We start from the raw sequence: 22,780 nt of genomic DNA, 5'->3' as shown, positions 1-22,780 counted from the left end.
TTGAGACTTTTGGCAAATGGCATTATAACTTAGTGCTATATGAAAGTTCTAACGAACTGCAATGTATTTAGAGCTTAATAATATAAATTCTGATGCAGAGAAGTCTAAACCAAAGGTAAAATGCTAGGTTGAGGTGTCTTGTTTTTTGTTTTTTATTTTAATTACCGGCCTGATAATTTACACGTTAAGAACATAATTAAATATCTTGGAAGAGAAAGAATTCTTTAGAATAAGTCTTACCTTTGCTACTGTGTTAAATATGGCTTTGATAAAATGACCCAAGGAAAACAGACAATTCCCTTCAGGTGTTATCTATGTCTGAAATATTCTTCACTGATTTCACATGCACTGATAATATGAACAAGGTAATTTATCTGACTCTTGTAGAGCAAGGTTTGTAGTAAGAAATGCAAAATTCACACAGAGTTTCCCTCTAAGAAGTCTGTGCAGTGTTTTTTGGTTTATATAAAAAGACTAAAGATGTTGCCTCAGGCATCTATTTTCTTTTCCTTAAGGCAAGCTGAAACATCACAAATCAAATTGTTTTTCACATTGTTAATTTAATATTTTCTCTTTCAATTTCTCAGAGAGCCGACATAGGGATTTCTGCTTTAACTATCACCCCAGATCGTGAGAATGTGGTGGACTTTACAACACGCTATATGGACTACTCAGTGGGAGTACTACTTCGAAGGGCTGAAAAGACAGTGGATATGTTTGCCTGTCTTGCACCATTTGATCTCTCTCTATGGGCTTGCATAGCTGGCACTGTTCTTCTGGTGGGTCTTCTGGTCTACCTCTTGAATTGGCTTAATCCCCCACGATTACAAATGGGATCAATGACTTCTACTACTCTCTACAACTCCATGTGGTTTGTGTATGGATCCTTTGTACAGCAAGGTAAGGAGAATAAATACATTTTATTATGAAAAAGGAATATGTTTCAAAAGCCATAAATTAGTTAAGAATGTTCTGTATCTGACATCAATAAGCGTTCTAAAGGGTCTTCACAGCAATGCTCAGAAAAGAACATTTCCTACTCTTTCCTAGAGGATCTCAAACACAGCAGGTTTCCCACAAAAATGGTTCATTATCTTTTGATGTAGGTTCAATTTCATCAACAAAGCCAAAAATGAATGTCAGAGGTGAGGTTCACAAGAAAGTCAAGATCAGATTTCCCCTCCTCCCCACCACCTAATTTTTTTTACCCTTTCTCTGTCATTCTGAGAAATAGTCTTACTAAGATGAAACAATTTACTACCAGAGCAGATACTGTTTAATTATTTACATATGTAAGACATGCTGAGACTGGTTCTTGGCTCAGAGACATTATTCAATGTATTAAAAATATTTAATGATAATGAAAAAACTTTGATTAATTTAAGATTCGATAAGAAACTTTTGTCTTATCTTTCATCTTAATATTTAATCTTTACCAATGATTTAATTTACAATGTCATGATATTCTAAAGAATGTCTTTGTTTTGTTATTCAATATTTAATCTGCCCTACTCTTTAAAATGTCTAGTTAATTCTTTGACTTTCATCATTTTAGAATAGAGTAATACTTATTGAATTCCTTATTTGAGACTATTGCCATTGTACGAATGAAATAATAGAATACTTAGTGGATCGATAGTTTTTTACAAACCTGTCACATGTATTGAAGAGGAGAAATACGTATCACAGTAGAGATACACGACATGTTTGCCTTAATGTTTGCAAATCTCAATTTTTTTATTCACACTTGCTATTAGATTTGCCATTAAATTTGAGTAGTTGTTCTCAGATGCATACTCTTATTTGAGACCACTGGCCCAGAGAGGGCCGAGGACACAGCTCTTAGAAAAGGAATGGATTAGAGGAGTTTTCAGTGGTAACTGACAAGGTGTAATGAGAAAGACTCAAGTACCATGTATTCCATGCAGTGGTATACATACCAAGTAAAGACAATATTTAAAGATGGAGGGTTTGGTTGACCATGTTGACATTTCAAAAAATCAAGTAAAATTAAGACTTGAAAGATATTTATTGGATTTAAAAATAAACTTGTTGGGATCCCTGGGTGGCGCAGCAGTTTGGCGCCTGCCTTTGGCCCAGGGCACGATCCTGGAGACCCGGGATAGAATCCCACATCAGGCTCCCGGTGCATGGAGCCTGCTTCTCCCTCTGCCTGTGTCTCTGCCTCTCTCTCTCTGTGTGACTATCATAAATAAATAAAAATTTAAAAAAAAAAAAACTTGTTATTGGTTGTATACCAGTGACCATATCTGGATAACCAGTTCCTCCAAACCAACCAAATTTATGGGTCAGAAGTTTAGACAGGACATAGGGAGGATGGCTTGTCTTTACTCAGTGATGTCTGAGTACTCAACTAGACGACTTAAGGTCTGAAGATGAACTCATCTGAAGGCTTGTGCATTTCACTTACATGTCTGGTGGCTGATGCTGGTAGTTTCCGTTTTCTTCTATGTTCTCTCTTCATGGGATGGCTTGGCCTTTCTCACAGGATGGTAGATAATTTTTCCATAGAGAGCATTCCAAAAAAGAGAAAAAAAGAGTCAATGAAACATAAAAATGATGGAGCCCCTAGATGGCTCAGTCGGTTGAGTATCTGCCCTCAGCTCAGGTTGTGATCCTGGGGTCCTGGGATCAAGCCCCATCTCAGGCTCCCTGCTAAGCTTCTCCTTCTCCTTCTGCTGCTCCCCAGCTTGTTCATTCTCTCTCTCTCTCTCTCTCTCTCAAATAAATAAATTAAATATTAAAAAAGTAAACATAGAAATGTTATTGCCTAGATTGGGGATCACAAATTTGTATGATGGTGTGAGTTTTTCTTGCAGGGAAAATCCTGGTTTTGACCATCTCATGACTTTGTTATAAGAATTAAAATGGCTAAAGATTATGAAGTTCTTATATAAAATAACTTATATAAGGGTCACATAATTATTTATCAAATAAAACATAAGAACAAATCAGACTTAGCTGTGGGTAGTTAGGCACATGGAAAAAGGATAACAAGGCAAATATTTTAGATTATTGGCAAGATAATGATTAAAATGGTAGCTCTTCAGGTACATGAAACAATAAAAAAATAGAAAGACCAATAATAATGCAGTAAGAGTAAGATTGGAAAGTAATAGAGGAGTAGTGGGAGATAATAAAGTTTTTGAGGAGGCCAAAGAACAAAAGTGGAAACATCAGTGTGAGGGAGTTTGAAGTTTGTATTTATCAATTCCTGAAGTTAAGATTCGGTAAAGGACTTCAAAGCTGATCAAGGAAAAAAATAATAATAACAAATAATAATAAAAATAAATTAAAAAAACAAAGCTGATCAAGGAACTGTGAGCACAGAGGACTGATTAAACTATTTGCAATGATGGTCAGTTCAGACGGGAGAGAAAAAATGAGCCATGTGCCAAAACTGTTAATATATGAGGAAAAATAGCTAGGAGATGTTGATAGATAGGAGTACTGACTAAAAATAAAAGTTGGTATAGTTAGATATAATTAACCTCTGTTTTCATCTTACTTCTTCCCAATCTGCCCAATTTTCTGCACATGGTTTTAATAACCACTAATATGCAGTTGATCCCCCAAATCTGTATCACCTATTCTTTAATTTTAGTTTTGTATATCCAGCTGCCCACTAGACCAGTCTCTGGATATAGCAAAAGCACCATGAATTCCAACACTGATTCATTTTACACTTTAAAACTTTGTAGCTTCTCATATTCTCTATTCCAGCTGATGCATTACCAGCCACTCAGGTATACAGGTTAGAAACTTTGAAAACAGTTTGGATTTCTCTTTCTTCTATCCTTTATATCCCATAACCAAGTCCTATGAATTTTACCTTCTAAATATTTCTAGAAGTTGAAATCTTGTCTCACCTAGACTGATGAGCCTACACTGCTACCTAGATTTGGCCTACTTCATTTCTCATCTGAACTACAGGAATCTTGTTAACAAATCTTTCTTTTTTCAATTTTGTCCCCTGCAAACATATGCTCCACATACTTGCAGATATATCCAAGTTATTTCTATCAGGGAGAGCTAACTACATAATTCCCATTCTTTAAATATTTTCATGGCTCCTCAATGCCCACAGTTTACAAGTCTGAGTTATTTAGAACATGAATAATATTCCACTATCGGGCTCCAGTCCAGGGCTCAATTCTAATTTCTTACCACTCATGCCTCACATTTAATTGTTCAGTTATTCCAAATGGCTTTTGTCCCTTGGACATAAGACTGCCATCATGACTCTCTGCCACATACGTCTGCTCCTTTCAATTCCTGAAGTGCCTTTATTACTAAGCTGCTTAATCTTTATTTGTACTCTTTGGTTTCATATGGCAAATTGCTATGCATCCTCTAATTCTGGCTGTGATCTTGCTTCTTTTAGGAAATATTTGCTGGGATTAGGGACCATCTTCTATGCTTCTGAAGATATATTTATCATAACACATAAACTATTATGTAATTGACATTTTTTCATTTGTTTCTGAGTCCTTTGAGCATAAAAGTGGCTTACCTTTATAGTCCCTTTGCCTACAGTTCAGTGTCTTGTACATATTAAGTGTTCAATAAATGAAAAATGATCAACTAAATGAATAAATACATGCTAAATAGTTAACTAAACAAAGCATATTGTTAGTGTTAACTGCAATATTGTGTTTATTAGATTATAATTTGTTCCCCAATGATCTAAACTCATTAAACCTAACAGGAAGTGACTCAGAATGTCTCTACTAGTGTATTTTACTAGGAAGCTAAGATGAGGAACTTATAAATAAGATCTCCAATCTGTTGAAACTTTATTTTTGAGGATTTGACATGCTTTCTGAACTCGGCCTATAGGTAGCCAAAATTTAGAAAGTTTGGGGGCGTATCCAAGAGAAAAATATAAGTAAAATTATCCATATGGTTAGCATGCTTTTCTAGTTGTGTAAACATGACACAGATATCAAAAGTTATAAATATGATAAGCACTTTTTCATCCCAACTAGGTCTTTAAATGAATTGTACAGCCTGTTGGTTGATTGTACATTTATACAAATTCCTAGTGATGGATAATGCTGAATTGCATATGATTAACTACTTCATCTTTGAAATGCTGCCATTCTTCCACTTCCTAACAATGAAAAGGTGAATTTGTTAAAAGGTACAGAAAGCATCTTTACATTTGGATTAAAAAATAAATTTAGAAAAAGCTCCTAAACCCTATGAAAAAAAGAATTAGTCAATGACAGAGTCCGTGCACAGGCATGGAGTTAAAGGTAGTAATAATCTTCAATAAAAATATAGTCTTTTTAAGAAGTACAGCTGTTATTCAGAATTACAGTCTTTATTGAGCCACTAGACCAGGTTGAATAGGGATAAAAAGCATTTCATGTATTATCAGATAAATTTCTGAAAAAAAGACTTTAGGGATAGGTAAAAGAAAAATGTTAAACATGTGTCAGTTGTTTACTAATTCTGATTTTTAAAAGTCTGTAACTTCAAAGCATTCTGGAAAAATAGTCAGGGAATCCAACTGTGCAAAAGCAGTATGGCCCATTATAGAGATAAACCTACTACATCTGTTTGGCTGAAACATTAAAGCTTGTGAATTAGATAGTTAAATGCATGAATGAGAGACCAATTTTATGCAAGTTTTGTTGTCATTTTATATCCTCCTTTATTTCCATGTCTACATGCATCTCTCTGCAATCAACATACTTAAACAACTAGGGTTTGATTTTTGAATATCCCTTATATTAGCTTTATGGGCAGTGACTCTTAATATCATCTGGGCCTGGGGGGTGGGAAGCCTCTATGACTTTTTCACATATGTGCTTGTATACAATTTTTTTTGCTGTTTACTTGCAAAGGAAAATTTCAGAGTTTGCTTCAGATGCTTTTGTCTGATTGTAGGAAGTATAAATATATATAGTCACAGAAAACATTTGAAGCTATGACATGTTTATTTACCAGCAAGCATTTATTAAGTCCTTAACTAAGAGAGCACCAACTATATGCCAGGAACGGGAAGAACAAAAGGAAAACAAGGAATAACCACATTAACTGATTTCCTTACTATGTCTTGGGTATGCTGTATATCATGCCCAACCTAGATGTTCAGAGTATGGTCATAAATAAGAAAGACACAGTTCTTGCAGTCTTGCTTGGAACCATCTAAATGGGCCATAGCCAAATGGGACCATAAAAACCATTTCCGATGAGAAGAGCAGACAGCATTATTGGAAAGAATAAAGAAGGAAAATTCCTTTGATAGCTTTCTTAAATATCAAACAGCTCCACAGATGCCAGTGATTAATAGAAAGGGGGCCTTTAGGAATAGTAGAAGATAACTTGATGGCTGATGTGCAAGAGTTAACAGGAGAGGCAACCCACAGTGTTTGAGATCCCAGGACAATTTTTGGAAGAAAATTAAGAGCTCTTTCCACTGCCAGATGGATTGTAGTGTTACAGAGAATTACAACTTTCTCATTTTCACAAAAAGAAGAATCATTCTATCGAATTAGGCAACTAAAGAGATTGTTGATGAGAGAGCATCTCTTTAAAACTCTGCATAGAAAAATAACTCAAAAAAGACATCCATTTTAATGGTATAGATATAAAATATACAAAACTTATCAATTTGCTGGTTGCAAAACCCCAAAGGATACAAACCTTGTAGTGTAGTAGCTAAAGCCATTCCTTTGTAATGTTATCTGATATTTCACATTCAATTTGAATATAACAAGAATGATATTGGCTAGCTTTGTTGTTTACTGACCCTAATGTACATGGGGAAAATGAAAGTAATTCCCAGTGACAGGCTAACTGGACTATAGAGACAAATTTCTTTCTACGTTCTGTTCTTACAGACATTAACTCAAAAAAGCTCTATGTAATTTTTATTTAGGTTCAAAAAAACATCTCTGTTGTTGCTAATTATGATTGGCAGTCCTTAACTAAGAGAGCGCCAAACACTCTGAGAGCTGTCATATCCACTTGAGAATTTCCCCCATGCTGATTTAAAACATGACAAGGTGTTCATTTCCTTCCATTTTATCACCAGAATTCACCACTAAAGAAAAAAAAAAAGTTGAACTTTCACGTTCTCAGCTGCTATTCTCAGTCTATCCTTATGAGTGTGGGAAATGAGTAATTTGTATGATGGAAAACAATGCAGTGATCCTAAGATTGGAATCCAATGGTTTACATTTCCAATGAACTGTACTGAGCTCCTAAGCAATTATTCCATGAATTATATGTATGTAATATACCCCTGAATTTCATTTATTCTACTACCAGCTCCTCATGATTTGAGCCAGACAATCCTTTCTCATGCTAAACTGGCTTTTGCAGAATTGAAAGTAATCAAAGTTTTGAGGCAAAAATCAGATTTCTACTTATATAATGCTTATCAAACAAGAACTGTTTAAAACATTTTCTAGACTTCTGCAGACTGCTTAAGAATGTATATTATAGAGACACCTGCGTGGCTCAGTGGTTAAGGGTTCCAGGTTCCTGGGATCAAGTTTCGCATCAGGTTCCCCTTCTCCATTTGCCTATGTCTTTACCCCTCTCTCTGTGTCTCTCATGAATAAATAAATAAAATCTTTGAAAAAAATGTATACTATAATTAAAAGCATTATTTTATTATTTAATGAAACAAAGGAGTGGTTTTCTGCAAGCCATAAAAAAAACTAAAAAGTGATTTTAAGATATTCTGAGTTGTTTTCCCTCCTTCCTCAAGTGCTTTAAGAAAAAAATAGTTTTTAAAATCTAAATTTAAGTTATCAAAAAGGAGGTATCACAGGTCCTTAGAAATAATAGCATTGATATCATAGTAGTACTCAGTATTTGCAGTACCATGTTACAAAACCCCTCAGCTTAAGTCATAAGGATTGGGTCAGACATCACCAAAGATAAATTTATTCTAAAGATAATTTAGGATTGATCAAAGTTAAACTATGGGGATCAGAAGACTATAGGTGGTAAAAACAAACAAACAAACAAAAACAACAAAAAATACCCTATAGATGGCACTAGAGACCATCAGTTTAGAATATAAATTTTGAAATTCCATTTTTGTTTGACCTGAATCCATTTTCCCCTTCATCTATAAATATGTATTTAGAGGTTTAATAGTGATGGTTATATTTCAAAAACTGTGGGAAACTGATCCCTGCTTTCAAAAACAGTATCAGCATACTTTGAAAATTAAGACTAGCATTTAACCTGGTTCTAAGATGCATACTTATAATCCAACTATAATGTCTGGTTTACAAAATTGATGAGTAATAAAGTCCTGTGATACTTTTGTTAAATACTCTTGAATGTGGCATAGCCCTTACTTTAATGTTTCACAATTTGAAGGCAGCAAAACTACAATGTGTAATATAAAGTATAAATTCACATTACATATCTTATCATATATAATAGTGTCCCTTATTTGTAAGCTACATTTCTTGATGACAATTGTTCGTTTTTTTAAGATTTAACAAAAGATCAAGCATGACCCATATTTCCGTGGACGCATAAAATTGCTCTTTGATTTGTGGCTGTGACCAAAATTTATAGTCTCTTTATATTTACAACTCTGTCTCTTAGACTCTAAATTAGCAATCCAGTTGGGACAGCTATGCAGTTTGTCCTGTCTGCTTCACTTGTTTTCTAGCAGTTAATGTTTATATCCATTGTTTAAGCTCTCCTTTAACGTGTACTAAAAGGATTTCTTCTGCCTTTACTATCTCAAATTCTTTATTCTCCAGAAAACATCTGTTTAGTTATTAAGTAAGAATTATTTATCTAGTCACAAGAGTGAGGAAGACAGCATGGTGTCTGTCTTCATGGAGCTTTCAATGTACAAGAGAAATAAACTGGTAAACACATGGCTCCATCACAGAATCATAACTATCAGGTTAAGGAAAGCTCAAATCATGATGGGCTTGGAGTTTACAGATATGCTGCTATTTGGTACATTGCAATTAGGCCAAATACATATAAAATCATGACCTATCAAAATAAGGAACACAGACTAGGATCCAATTTTTCACCTAGTGACAATGGAAGAAATGAATTGTCCAATCAACCCACTTTATCTTTGCTTTTTGATCTATAAAATAAAGTGCTAGATTACTTTAAAAAATGTTCAGCTCTAAGATTGTATGATTCTGTCATAGCAATATCTATGAAAAGAATTATTTTTCTATCTTTGTTTTCTTGAGATAGAAATACAGCTCAGTGTTAAATCCTACATCTATCATTTACTAGCTATCTGACATTGGACAAGTCGCTTAAACTCTAGGTGCCTCAATTCCCTGAATAATAATTGCCTACTTCATCAGGTGTTTGAAAAATTAATCTCTCATGGATATAAACACCTAAAACTGTGTGCATGACATAAAATAGGCATCAACATTATAATTCTAATTACCTCAACATTTTTGTGGGCCTCAGCAAGAGATAGAATCAACCACATTGTGTAATGCTTTATATACTCAAAATTACCTCACAGAAAATAAGCATTATTTTAAAGAAGCATATTATAATCAGGCATAAGGAAATATATTAGAAAAACAAGTCTAGCTAATGGAAATGCTAATAGTAAAAGTCATACACTAACAAATTCATAATAACTTTGTCATTCAGCCAGATATGAAAAACTAAAAGCATTTTTCCTACGTCTGTACATCATTATCACATGTATTGTGATAAACTGTACCATAAAAGGGCCCAAGGTGCAACAAATAATGAAATGAAATTGAATGGAATTGGAAGTTTTGATTCAGGACGCTTCCAGTTTACATATTAAGTCCTTAAAACGATTGAATAATTTTAGGAGAACTAATCTATAAAAACTGTGTAAATATGTGTTTTGTTTTTGGAATTATGTCTTGAAATCTGTACCTAACATAGCACAAAATTGAGTATGAACATCATATAGAAGGAGGCTAATTTTCCTAAACTAATCAATGCTACAAACTGCCGTTGATGGCAGTTTATTACCATTTGGATCCATTCCAGAATTGAAATAGTAATGATGATGATGATGAAACTTTGGTTTTTGCTTATTACACTCACAATGCCACACTGAAACTTAGAATATTTAATAATTTTTTATTGAAGCATAATTGACATACATTTCCATTAGTTTCAAATATATAACATAATGACTTGATATTTGTATATTTTGTGAAATGATCACCACAATAAATCTATTTAATATGTACACATAGTTAAAAAGAATTTTTTATGATGAGAATTATGCTGAGAACTCTCAGCAATTTCAAATATGTAATACAGCAGTATTTTCAATAGTCACTCTGCTGTACATTACATCCCTGTGACTTATTTATTTTATAACTGGAATTTGCACCTTTTGCTTCTTTTCACCCATTTGGCCCACACTGCCTCTGGCAACCACCAGTCTGTCGTCTGTATCTGTGTGCTCAGTTTTGCTTTTTAGATTCCACATGTGACTGAGACCATATGGTATTTGTCTTTCTCTCTCTGGCTTACTTCATTTGGCACATGCCCTCAAGTTCTATCCATGTTGTCACTAATGGCGAGATTTCATTTTCCTCCATGATATACAATGGAATATTATTCAGCCTTAAAAGAATGAAAAAATATATATGCATATATAACATATTTTTCCATGTATGACATATTTCTTCATCTATTCATCTGTCTTATTGGACACTCAGGTTGTTTTATCTCTTAGCTATCATAAATAATGCTGAAACGAACATGGGAGTATATACATTATTCCAAGTTAGTGTTTTCATTTCCTTTACATATATACCCAATAGTGGGACTGCTAGGTCATATGGTAATTCTGTTTTAAATATTTTGAGGAAACTCCATACTGTTTTCCAGAGTGGCTGCTCCAGTTTGCATTCCCACCAACAGTGCACAAGGGTTCTCTTTTCTCCACATCCTTGCCAGGACTTGTTATTTTTTCCTTTTTGATAATAGCTATTCTAATAGGTGTGAGGTGATATCTCCTCATGATTTAAATTTACATCTCCCTGACGATTAGTGATATTGAGCACCTTTCAGGTGTCTTCTTTGGAAAAATGTCTATTCAGATCCTTTGCCCAAATTTAATCAGATTGGTTTTTTGCTATTGAATTGTATGAAGGTTTTTTTTATATATAGTTTGAATATTAGCCTCTTATCAGATATATAATTGCAGCTATTGACTCCCACTCAATACATTGCCTTTTCATTGTGTTGGTTTCCTTTGCTGTGCAGAAGCTTTTCAGTTTGATATAGTCCCACTTGTTTTATTTTTCCTTTTGTTGCCTTTGTTTTTGGTGTCAGATCCAAAAAAATCATTGCCAAGAGCAATGTCAAGAAGTTTGCCATCTATGTTTTCTTCCAGGAGTCTTATGGATTCAGATCTTACATTCAAGTCTTTAATCCATTTTGAATTAATTTTAATATATGGTGTAAGGTAATGGTCTGGTTTAATTCTTTTGCAATGTCAATTACTATTTGATTGCTTAATATAGTGATAAAACTAAAAGCAATCTTGCCTATGAAAAATAAATATCACCTATGTTAAATACTATGCTAAAGTTTTAAATACATTGATGCAATTCCTTTAAACTTAAGAAAATTGCTGAAATATAGTTACATTAACTTACATGTATGCTTATAGATACTTTTGAAATACAATATAATGCACAGGAAAGTTATAAATAGTATAGTATTTAACATAGGTGATATTAAAGTTATAAATAATATAGTTAAGTATATGGTCCCTTTATATCATCACAGCATTAGAATCTATAAAACCAGATATAAGGTCAATTTGAAGAAGAAAACAATTTCTAAATAACCAATAAAATTTGTGACTACCATCTGAGAAAATCAAAGCCCATTATAGTATTGTAAGTTAAATTTGTTAGTTAAATCAAATAATATGCCATTCCAGTATTCACAAGGTTGATTCTAAATTAAAACTGTCTTTGATACTATTTGATTATCAATATTAACAATCTAAAAATAAATTATATTATTAAAGTTATTGAAAAAGAATAAAAGATCTTTGTATGGTTTTCCAAAAATTATTTTAATACAGTTTTTGCCGTATTAAATATTCATTTGTTGCCTAAAAGAGAATTTTTTGTAAAGTCTGTATTTTAAGGAGAGGTGATCCTAATATTTTTGGCTTTTACATTTTGAAATAGTCTGATTTCAAATAATTATCTGCAAAGTTATGAAGAATTGTTGACAGTGTTCTCTTCTACCATAGATCCTTTCTTTTTTTTTTTTTTTTTTTTCACAAAATTCAGTATCCATTTATTCTGATATAGTGGTACCTTGTTGTGGTTTTAATTTACTATTGTTATTATTATTAGAGAAGTATTATTAACATTTTAACATATAGAGTTATATTAGCTTCAGGAATACAATATAACAATTCAACAATTCTATACATTTCTCAGTGCTCATCAGGGTAAGGGTACACATAGATCCTTTCTAATATCATGATGGTCTCTTTCTTTCTAAATATAAAGTAATTTTGCTATATCAGCAGGACTGTCTGCAAGCACCACATTTCTATTCTATTGTTATACTATCCGAAGAGTTAAGGCCACTTAGTTTTCAGTCCTCTGCCTTACATCGCCACCCAAGGAGTACTATAATCCTCTAGAAATGCATTGCCTGGAGTGTGGCACTGCTTAATAAATCACTTCATCTTATTTATCTTTCTCTTGACATATATCTAGCAGCAGGAACCATTATCCTGTGACAATGTTAAGTTCTATTGACATTTTCTCTTAATTAACTACACCACTGGCTACAAATTTAACATTGGGAATAAACTTCCTTTATTTAATGCTATCTTGAACAAAGGAAGTGTTAAGTTTGTCATGCATTCATTGTCTTAACAGATACTAAAACATCTTTGTTATTTTCTCAGACTGGTTTATTTCTCTGCTGAGAAAATAAACAGAATTCATATATAAAATCATGTTGCCTTATTTCATTAAGACAACTGACCATTTAGACAAGTGCACCTTTTCATTAGGTACCTTAATGAATATATGAAAGCTCTATTATATATGCCTGAATTCCTCTGTGATACCATTTCTTCAATCAACTCAGTGACTTTTATGTACATTTTATAATTCACAGAAACATTTCTTTTGAGATTAAAACATGTTTTATGTACTTTAAAGCTAAGTGTTTGGGGTTCAAATTAAAAATCAGTCATTTATTCAACATTATTGGATGTCTACAATGTGACAGGCACTATTCAAGCAACTGGAGATACCTTTCTGAGAAAAACAGTCAGGCTTTTATAGAGCTTATATTCTAGGGAAGGGAGACATAAAAAACAGTAGGCTAAATAAATAAATAACACAGTATGTCAGAACTCAAATATTATAGAAAAACTAGCTCAGAGAGAAGGGAATTTAAAGTACATGTGGAAGGGTTGCAATTTTCAATAGGTTCATTTAAGTAAGGCTCTAAGCATTTGATATTGGAGCAAAGACTTGGAGGATGGAAAGGAATGTGCTGTAGAGATATCTGGGAGAAGGGTGGTTAGTTGTAGGGAATCACAAATACAATGACTTGCTCCAAAAAGCCAGAAGGACAGCTTAGTAGGTGAAGTCAGAGAGGTCCATGAGTTCAGATGAAATTAGGCATTAAATTTTTGGCTTCTACTTTGTAGTAATGAAGAGTCACTGGAGTGTTTTAAGCAGGGGAGTGGCAGGACAAATATTTAGATAAAGACCAATTGTTTTAGGGGGCATTAATTATCAAAATATTCTTTATCTGTTGTGTTTTCAAGTCCTCCAGCATACTTGAGGATTTAAGAATTGTTTGAAAAAATTGTAGATTTGTATCTGACTGATGATTATATTTCATAGGTGCATGAATGTTTGTCTGTTTAGGCAGATATGTGTTGCTTACAGCATATATCATGAGCCTTTCAAAAACCTTAACTCCAAAAGCCAGTCACACTGATTTTTATTCTCCAGATCAAGTAATTATGGTTATCCATTTCAGACAACATATCAACATTAAGTGAAAAGGCATTTATTATTCCCAGCTTTATTTGTGGTGACAGGTCCTGAAGAAAACCATTCTTTTGTAAGTAATCTTCCCCAGGGCTCTTGGTAAAAAGGGAGTAGAAAGAAGAAAAAAAGTAATTGCATTCACAGTGTATTTCTTCCTTTTCAATCAACTTCCTTATATCTTTCTGGAAACAATAAATGTTAGTTTACATAAATTATTTTAGCCCTTTGTTTTTACTATATAATATATACATATAACATATAAATAGTATCTATAGGTAGGTAGATAAATAGATATAGATATATAATATAGAGAGATAGCTATAAATATCTATCTATCTATCTATCTATCTATCTATCTATCTATATCTATACCCATATCTAGATATGGAGAGAGAGAGTTTTTTTTCCCTGTATCAAACCAAACTACAAATAATGGCTTCCATTCAGATTAGGATTAAATAATTCCCTTGTTCTTAAATCATCAGTAGTGATCTTCTCTACAGAAAATTCTTTCTGTAAAGAAATGTAATTGAGATCTTTATTACTTTTATTTGCTTGAAATTTATATATATTTCTCCTTTATCTAAAAAGATCTTAAATTCTGCTAACATTCATAATGACACTGGGCTTTTTTGCTTCTCTTTTTCTTATTTTCAGGAAAATAAATCAATAACATTATACTCTCAGTTTTCCTTGTCGAGTTTAGTTTTTTGACTAAAAAATTTCTTGATTTTTAAATTCACAGTCATTTGGTCACAAAAGGCCATCTGGAATACAAGATTAAATAGACACTAGCTTCAGCCACACTGGGAATCTGTAAACTCAGCATTATCCCTCAGAAAAACCTTCCTTTGAAAATGATGTGCATTTCATCCATTGATGAAATATACTTATATATATACTTAATATATGCACTGTATATATATATATGTGTGTGTATATATATATAGTTAATCTCTAAGCCATAGAAAAAACAAGGTCAAATCTTATGCCAATACCAGGAAATAGAACAATTATAGTTGTATAAGCCCCCTGGTAGTTGTTGCAGATAGTTGTATAGATAGAGACACTTATGAAAACTAAATATTTTTAAGTAAGTCTTTAATATTCAATCCTCCAAATATTGAACATGGTTTAGGTTAAAGAGTGAAAATTAAAATGTTCACTCTGATGTTCATTGATTTTTTAATTTTTTCTTCTGAACTAGTATTGACCCAATTGACATTCTACAAATGCTGACTTGAATTGGGTAAAGCAAGTTGGAAATTATATTTGATGACCTGAATAATTCATTAAAAATGATAAGCATTAAAACTTGCTCTAATAGCACAAACACATTCTTTATAATAATGTAAGATAATGAAGCTGGCCACATGCAATGTCCAGGATGGACACTTATAAGTTGGAATGAATAACTTTTGTGTTACTAAATTACAGAGAATACTTATCTAACTTATGAACCAAAAGAGAGTAATTTGGCTGAGATAAAAGTCATTCCTGGCACTAAAAGGCAATTTAACATGCATTTACACCCAGGAAAGCTTAGAAAATGAACAGTAATTACAGAGGTCAAACTTGTAAGCTGGCTGTGCTTACTTGTTTCACTCCAAGACTTGAGTGCAGGGCAATTTAAACTTCAACTCTGACTATCTGAGACTATCATTTAATTTAGGTAGCTTATCAACTGAGAATATTATAAATAAAGACGTAAGTATATATCCAAGGCGTAGATGATTCCACATACCAAACACCATCATGACGAAGTGTTATAAGTTTATAAACATATTACATACATGTTATATATGTTATGTATATCCATTATATATATAGGTATATATATATTTGTCCTTTAGAATACCTCCTCCTGATATGTTATTGTAAAACTAACATACATACAGGGGATGCCTGGGTGGCTCAGAGTTGAGCGTTTACCTTCAGCCCAGGGCATGGTCCCAGAGTCTTGGGATCAAGTCCACATTGGGCTCCCCTTGAGGAGCCTGCTTCTCCCTCTGCCTATATCTCTGCCTCTCTCTCTGTCTCTCTCATGAATAAATAAATGAAATCTTTAAAAAATTAGCATACATATTTTAAATTAACATATTACATACATGTTATATATGATTATATATATTTTCCTCCTTTATGTATTATATATACATATGTATATTTCTCCTTTAGAATACCTCCTCCAGATATGTCATTATGTATTTTACAAAACTAGTTGATAGGGGTGAAAACAAATTTTGTGTAATGCAAAGGTGTCAGAAAATAACCCAACATTTATGATTTTCGAAAACAAGAATCAATAAGCTATACTGTTTAATTTTTTCTTTTTGCCTTTAAGTAGTAATAAAATAGTCTTATAAAATAAGAAGTATTTTCATTTAAAATTACAGATTTTTATTTTTTCTTTTCCTTTATGACACTTTAAAATGCAACTCTAAAAAAATAAAAATAAAAATAAATAAAATAAAATGCAACTCTATTCTTTTAGATGATTTTTAAATAAACCTGCAAATACAGTGCTTATTAGATATGCATTTTATGTGTCTAATTTGTTTTACAAGTTTTAGGGGAATATAATAAAAAATATTTGAAATCAGAGAATTCAAAGGATATGAAGAATGAGAAAACTAAGTAGAATAAAGTTATCATTCTCCTCTTTTAAAAATATAGACTTAATTTTTAAATTATAACATCTGGTATTAATGAAATAAAATGAAATAAGTTTCACAGAAAAAATCTTTAAATCTTATTAAAACCATTTTCCTCCTTTCTTTTGCTTCTGTGCAGATGGTATTTTGATAATCACTGAGAAAGTCACAGTGGCTGTGCTGTATTTTATAGATAAGTTATAAGGAGGAAAAATGCCACTACCTCCAACTTTTAAGCTATCTTTTCATAAGATAAGCATCTCCAACAATGCTGAATTTTATAATACTTGTTTTTTCCTGTTTTTAATTTATTGTCAACTCATCTCAAAAAACAAAGTGATTGTAGGAATTCTATAGCAGGACTGAGAGGTTTGAAGACAGAGATGAAGCTTTCAGGGACCCTCCCAGGCTGATCTTTAAGTGCTTTGATCTGGTACTTTTGATCTTCAATTTGGCGTGTTATTGCTAATCAAGATGCTTATGCTGGAAAACTTCCCCTTAACACACAAAAATATGTGGAAATTTAAGCTTGAAACAATTCTCAGGGTTATGTTTTTCTTTTCAAGTTTAAAAATGATGTACTTTCTATTTATCAGTGTATGCATTGTCATTTCTTCTCCCAAATTTCATATCTTATTACTTTATTCATGCTGATTAGAGTTTTATCAATAAATGATCTGATAGAGTATACCTGTTAATCACAATGAAAGAGTCGGGTTAGATTATAAATTTAACAACAGCATTTCATAGTTATATGATGTGTGCTATTTAAAGACAGTATGGGGCAGCCCTGGTGGTGCAGCACTTTGGCGCCACCTGCAGCCCAGGGTGGGATCCTGGAGACCCTGGATCGAGTCCCTCCTCAGGCTCTCTGTATGATGTCTGCCTCTCCCTCTGCCTGTGTCTCTGCCTCTCTCTCTCTCTGTCTCTATGAATAAATAAATAAATAAATCTTTAAAAAAAAAATAAAGACAGTATGAAGGATGGCATGGTTATTATGACACTTTTGAAGTCAACCAGCTAACAGGTTAGCCTGAAGAACATTAGCTGCCATCATCTCAACACCTTTCTATTTTTATAGAAGAGAAAATGAATTAGAAATATATCTGACAGGATTTAGCACTGAGTATACCGAGTGTCAATATACAGAAAATATACTAATATGTAGATATAAAATAAGTTTCATATTGTATATGACATTTTAAAATTTAAATTATCAACACATTCTGAAAATTATTCCTTGAGGTATTATTACATAGCTTTATTGTCTCTATAAGAACCTATATTATATGAGTGTGTGTGCATAAATACATTGTTTTCCTAAATTTCCTATTATTGCTTGCTTATAAAATTGTCAAAAAATCATTCTATTGGTACAGTATTTGTATGCATCCTTGGTTATTTTCTTAAGAAATTATCCCAGATAGCAGCTCCTGAGTTATATATATACATGCACACTTCTAAGATTTTTGATACTTTCAACCAAATATTATACCATACAGCATATTCACATATTTTCAATAATTAAAAATATATAAATTTCGATTAAATTTTAAAGAATTTATTAAAAAAACAATAGTAACTTAATATAATGTAAAATTCAGCTTTATATCACTGCATTTCACTAGATACTTAGGAGACACTTAAACATATTCAAGCAGAAGCCATTGGATGGATATAACACATGGCAAATTTAAAACTGAAAAAAATGTTAATTAAATCATTTGGACGCAAAAGCTCAGAGCCCATCATTGGTAACGTACTATTAAGACAAAAAGCAGTCTGAAAGTTAGTTTAACCATTTAAATGTGTATTACTGGTGTTTATGGAGGTATAAAATTATACCATGTAATGCAGTAGGGCTATTCTAATAACTTAAAATTCAGCAGCAAAATTTTTATATACTTAAAGGAGGACCATGTTCAAAATGATAATGGGGAGTGAGGTGGGGTAGGGTCAGAATCCAACTACTCCATAAAGAGAAAAGAGTACAAAAGAAAAAAGTAGCTGATCAAAATTTACCTGAAATACCTTGTCCAATCTTTGCAATTTTTTAAAATTTCATTTGTAAAACACACACACACACACACACACACATACACACACACAAAGCATCAGAAAATCTTCAAGTTGTTACTCCCAGAGCCACCTAAGATTATTGGGCAAAAGAAGACTCTAAAAGGTGTTACAAAGAGTCTTATTAAGGGAGGCCTGGGTGGCTCAGTCTGTTAAGCATCTGCTTTCGGCTCAGGTCGTGATCCCATGGTCCTGGGATGGAGGCCTGCATCAGACTCCCAGCTCAGCAGGGAGTCTGCTTCTTCCTCTCCCTCCATCCTTCCCCTCATCCCCACTTACATCTTCTTTCTCATGCTCTCTCTCTCTGTCTCAACAAATTAAATAAAATCTTAAAAAAAAAAAAAAACAGAGTTGTAGTAAGCCACAAAGATGACTATCTTCCAGTGATTTCATTTTCTGCAAGTGTGAAATATTTTCTAAAGACTGCTGAAAAGTTCCTTATACAGTAGAGTTAGAATAGGTTTGTACTATGAGCAACACAATAGAAGAAATTAAAAATAAGTTGCAGAAGATTGCACAAGAACTTAGTCATATGACTACAATTAATATTAATAACAATTCCTTGAATAATATCTTCACATAAAAACTGCCTACTATGTCTGTTTTTTGAATAGCAGCCTGCATTCTCAAACAATTGCAGGAGTCTCTTGTGTATTGCCATATGGCATAGAAGAAATTTCTAAGTCTATGAAACTTGGAAGAAACAAAAAATATATATTCTTTCTATTTTCAATAGGCCTATGCAGAAAATCAAGATGAATGAACGTCCCCAGGGAAAAGGGAAACAAAAAGTAACACATCATTTTGTTTGCATGTAAAACTTATGCAGTGAAAGTTTTATCTGCCTGAAAATAGCCTAGTATATCTAATGTTACTAGTTACAAAGTTATTTGTCAAAGTAATTTAAAGAACAAAATATAATAGCTATTTACAGTCTAATAATTTGGGCTTATAATTTTTTAATGATTCAACAAAAAAGTTTATATGTCATTATTAAAATAGAGAAATGATGAATATGCCAATTGACTATCCAAAGAATGAAGTTAAGGTATACAGAATCACAGCCCATCTTCAAGAACAATCCAAAAATAAAAAATAAGATCCTAAAATGGAGACCCACATCGGTTGCCCTGCTCAGTGGGGAGTTTGCTTCTCTCTCTGCCCCTCTCCTCACTCGTTTTCTCTCTCTTTCTCAAATAAACAAACAAACAAATATTTCTTTTAAAAAAAATCTCTTATTTTTGCACTATCCCCTTTCTCCTATCTTCTTACATCTCCCAAGATTACCTATTAATTATAATGGTTATGTTTTAAATTCATTGCTTCTTACAGTCATCTAAGAAAGTATCTTGGTCTTAGTAAATTATTTCCAATACGAAATAATCAGGATTGTTTCCTGAGTTTTATAGGTATTTCAACTATTATTCTGGGTTTTTTTTTTAAGTTTTGTTTACACAAGTCTATCCTAAATTTTTGGCTTGTCAGCCCACAATAATCTTATTTGTCCTCACTATTCAAGAGAACAGAGGGAGAAAATGAAGTGGCAGTAATAAACCAGAAGCCTTAATGGAAGAAGTGTGTTTGGAGGAGGAGACACCTTAAGGCTTCCTAGATTCTCTGACATGTGTCACTCACTCCCCACCTAGCCTTTTCCCTTACTTGTGAGCAAAAATCATCTGCCCCTACTCCTCTCAGATCTTGACGTTGGCTGAGGAAACTCTTAAGACTGGTAAAGATTAGGAAAATGCTTGCAAAACATTTAACACAATGCCTGGTGCAATAGTAATAAATAAAAGCTTTGATTACTTTCTTTCCTAACCTTTGTTTTCAATCTCTTACTTCCTGCTTTTGCCTTGAGTTTAGTAGGTTTTTGTTTTGTTTTTTGTTTTGTTTTGCAATTTTATTCTGATCTCTCTCCTCCCTGACCTTACTTTCTACTTCATTACATCCATGGTTTGGATTTACCACTTCAGCCCAGCAATATGAACCTGTTTCCTGACTTTTACATTGCTCATTCATTCCACCCAAATCTTTGACTCAGTGACTACTGAGGCTGTAGATTGAAAATGCCTTTAGAAATCCTTGAGAGAATCTACAATCCACACCCAAATAGCATATTAAAGGAAGAAGAGAAGAGGAAGAGGAGATATTCCTTAAGTAAAATAGTAAGCTTTATGTAAATCCTAAAATACATTCAATTTTACGTATTTGCATTCACACACAGACACCTAGGAGCTGTAGTTCATATACATTTTCTTATTCAATCAGAAGTGTTGTGATAATCGCTAGTATGTGAATTATTTTACATCTTTCAGTTAAAGTTCTTTCTGTATTACTTACTGAACTCTATCTGAATATATAAAGCTCATATACTGAATAAAATGTCTGTATTTTATTTCATTAAATTTCTTGTAGTAAGAGCACACCAAAATCTAATTCCTTTAGCCATTTTCCAACCTATTATGCAAAAGAATATACTGATAGAAACCAGAGAGGAATCAGGTTTTTCCTTCTGCTTTTTAAGATATCCTCCTAAGAACTTAAACATAAGAGTTCTAGAAAAAAGGAAAAAGAAGTTCAAAATTGAGAAGACTGATACTGTTTTTGAAAAACTGAATTCACAATATTAAATGATTCCCTTCTCTATCATATTATAAATCCTACTGTACACTCATAAACGAGTAAAGATTTGAAACATATCTCCAATGGTGGTAATAGGTTACTGGATTTGAATGGCATTTTGGAGCTTTAAAAATATATATTAGACTTACTCCTGGCTCTCATATCATCATTAAAACTCATTGAATATGTATTGACATTTTCTGACCTTGTGGAAACAGTGACACATTGATACATAAGCCCTAGTTCAGGAATTAGTCTCAGAAATTCCAGAGGTAATGGGAAGTGTCACTCTGAGATCCACTTTACTTTTGATTCCTGTTGACAGCTGTTTCTTACCCTTTGAACTTTGGTGCTTCTGGGATTGGTAAAATGGGTGCAGTTTTACTCAGAACCACTGATTGATTGGATCTCTGAAAAATGGGGTTGATAATGGCACTAGAATTTATATAGTGGTTTTATATGGTGGCTTAGGCCTTGCTATAATTATTTTAAAACATTAAAAACTAATACATCACTATGAAGTGGCAGGCCAGACTCAATGGCAGTCTTGCTTCACGCTGTTTGACAAATGACTAGTCATCCAGACAACATTTCCTCATTGAGCACCTTTCCCAGTCCTCATTTTGTTGCAAGTCTGTGATAAAGTCAGCAGGTAGCAAGAAAAATAGTACAGAAAGAAGAAAGAATAATTTGAGGGCCTCCAGAAAATGATATCTGGATATTTTTAAAGAATCATGATATACATGTTGCTCATACCGTTTACTACTGTTCCTTTTTTTTTTCTTTTTTTGGTTAACAGATAAGCAATTGATATATATATCCATGTATTAAAATAGAAACAAAGCAACCAAAGTATGAATCAAATACTTTAGTAAATAAAAATAAACTAAAAGGACATGAAGACAAATACAATAGACAGAGAAAACAAAGAAGTGACATAAAGTGACTTCAAAAATCTCAGTTTATCTATGAGCCAAACTACTTGAAAACTATCTGAAGATTTTAGAGGCTTTGGGCATCTTTCTCCCTTTATAAATTGAATTATGAAAATCTCAAATATTTTAATTGTGTAATATCGGAAATTTTTGGTTTATTATACACTTAAAATATTTTACCAAAATCTTGAATTTATGCTCTTGGGTTTTACAAAGCAAGACATTTACTAACAGAACTAAAGACAAACCAAGAGAGAAGGATGAAACTATTTGGCTTCTCCTCTTTTTTACTTATTTTTTTAACAAGACCTCTGAAATAGTATAATGGAATAGATACAATTAGAGCATGAATACAGAGGCTGAAGAAATTTCTAGGGGCACTTCTTAAATGTGTGTGGTTTTAGCAAAATCATAACTGTAGAAACCATACAATTGTTGGAAAATGTTCTGGGTTTGA

General features: G+C 32.7%; 1 protein-coding gene across 3 annotated transcripts in view; it reads left to right on the top strand.

The window, feature by feature from the left end:
• Nucleotides 1-22,780, top strand: part of GRID2 (glutamate ionotropic receptor delta type subunit 2) — a 1,471,756-nt gene that overhangs the window by 1,170,735 nt on the left and 278,241 nt on the right. For all 3 annotated transcript variants that reach the window (XM_038582129.1, XM_038582130.1, XM_038582128.1), the window contains exon 11: nt 588-900. In XM_038582129.1, coding sequence (XP_038438057.1) covers nt 588-900 — 313 coding nt within the window. The remainder of the gene's footprint in view (nt 1-587; nt 901-22,780) is intronic.

Source organism: Canis lupus, chromosome 32 (genome assembly GCF_011100685.1).
Source record: "Canis lupus familiaris isolate Mischka breed German Shepherd chromosome 32, alternate assembly UU_Cfam_GSD_1.0, whole genome shotgun sequence".
NCBI classification, from domain to species: Eukaryota; Metazoa; Chordata; class Mammalia; order Carnivora; family Canidae; genus Canis; species Canis lupus.
The sequence above is the reverse complement of the archived record's forward strand: the minus strand, read 5'-3'. Positions and strand labels throughout refer to the sequence as shown.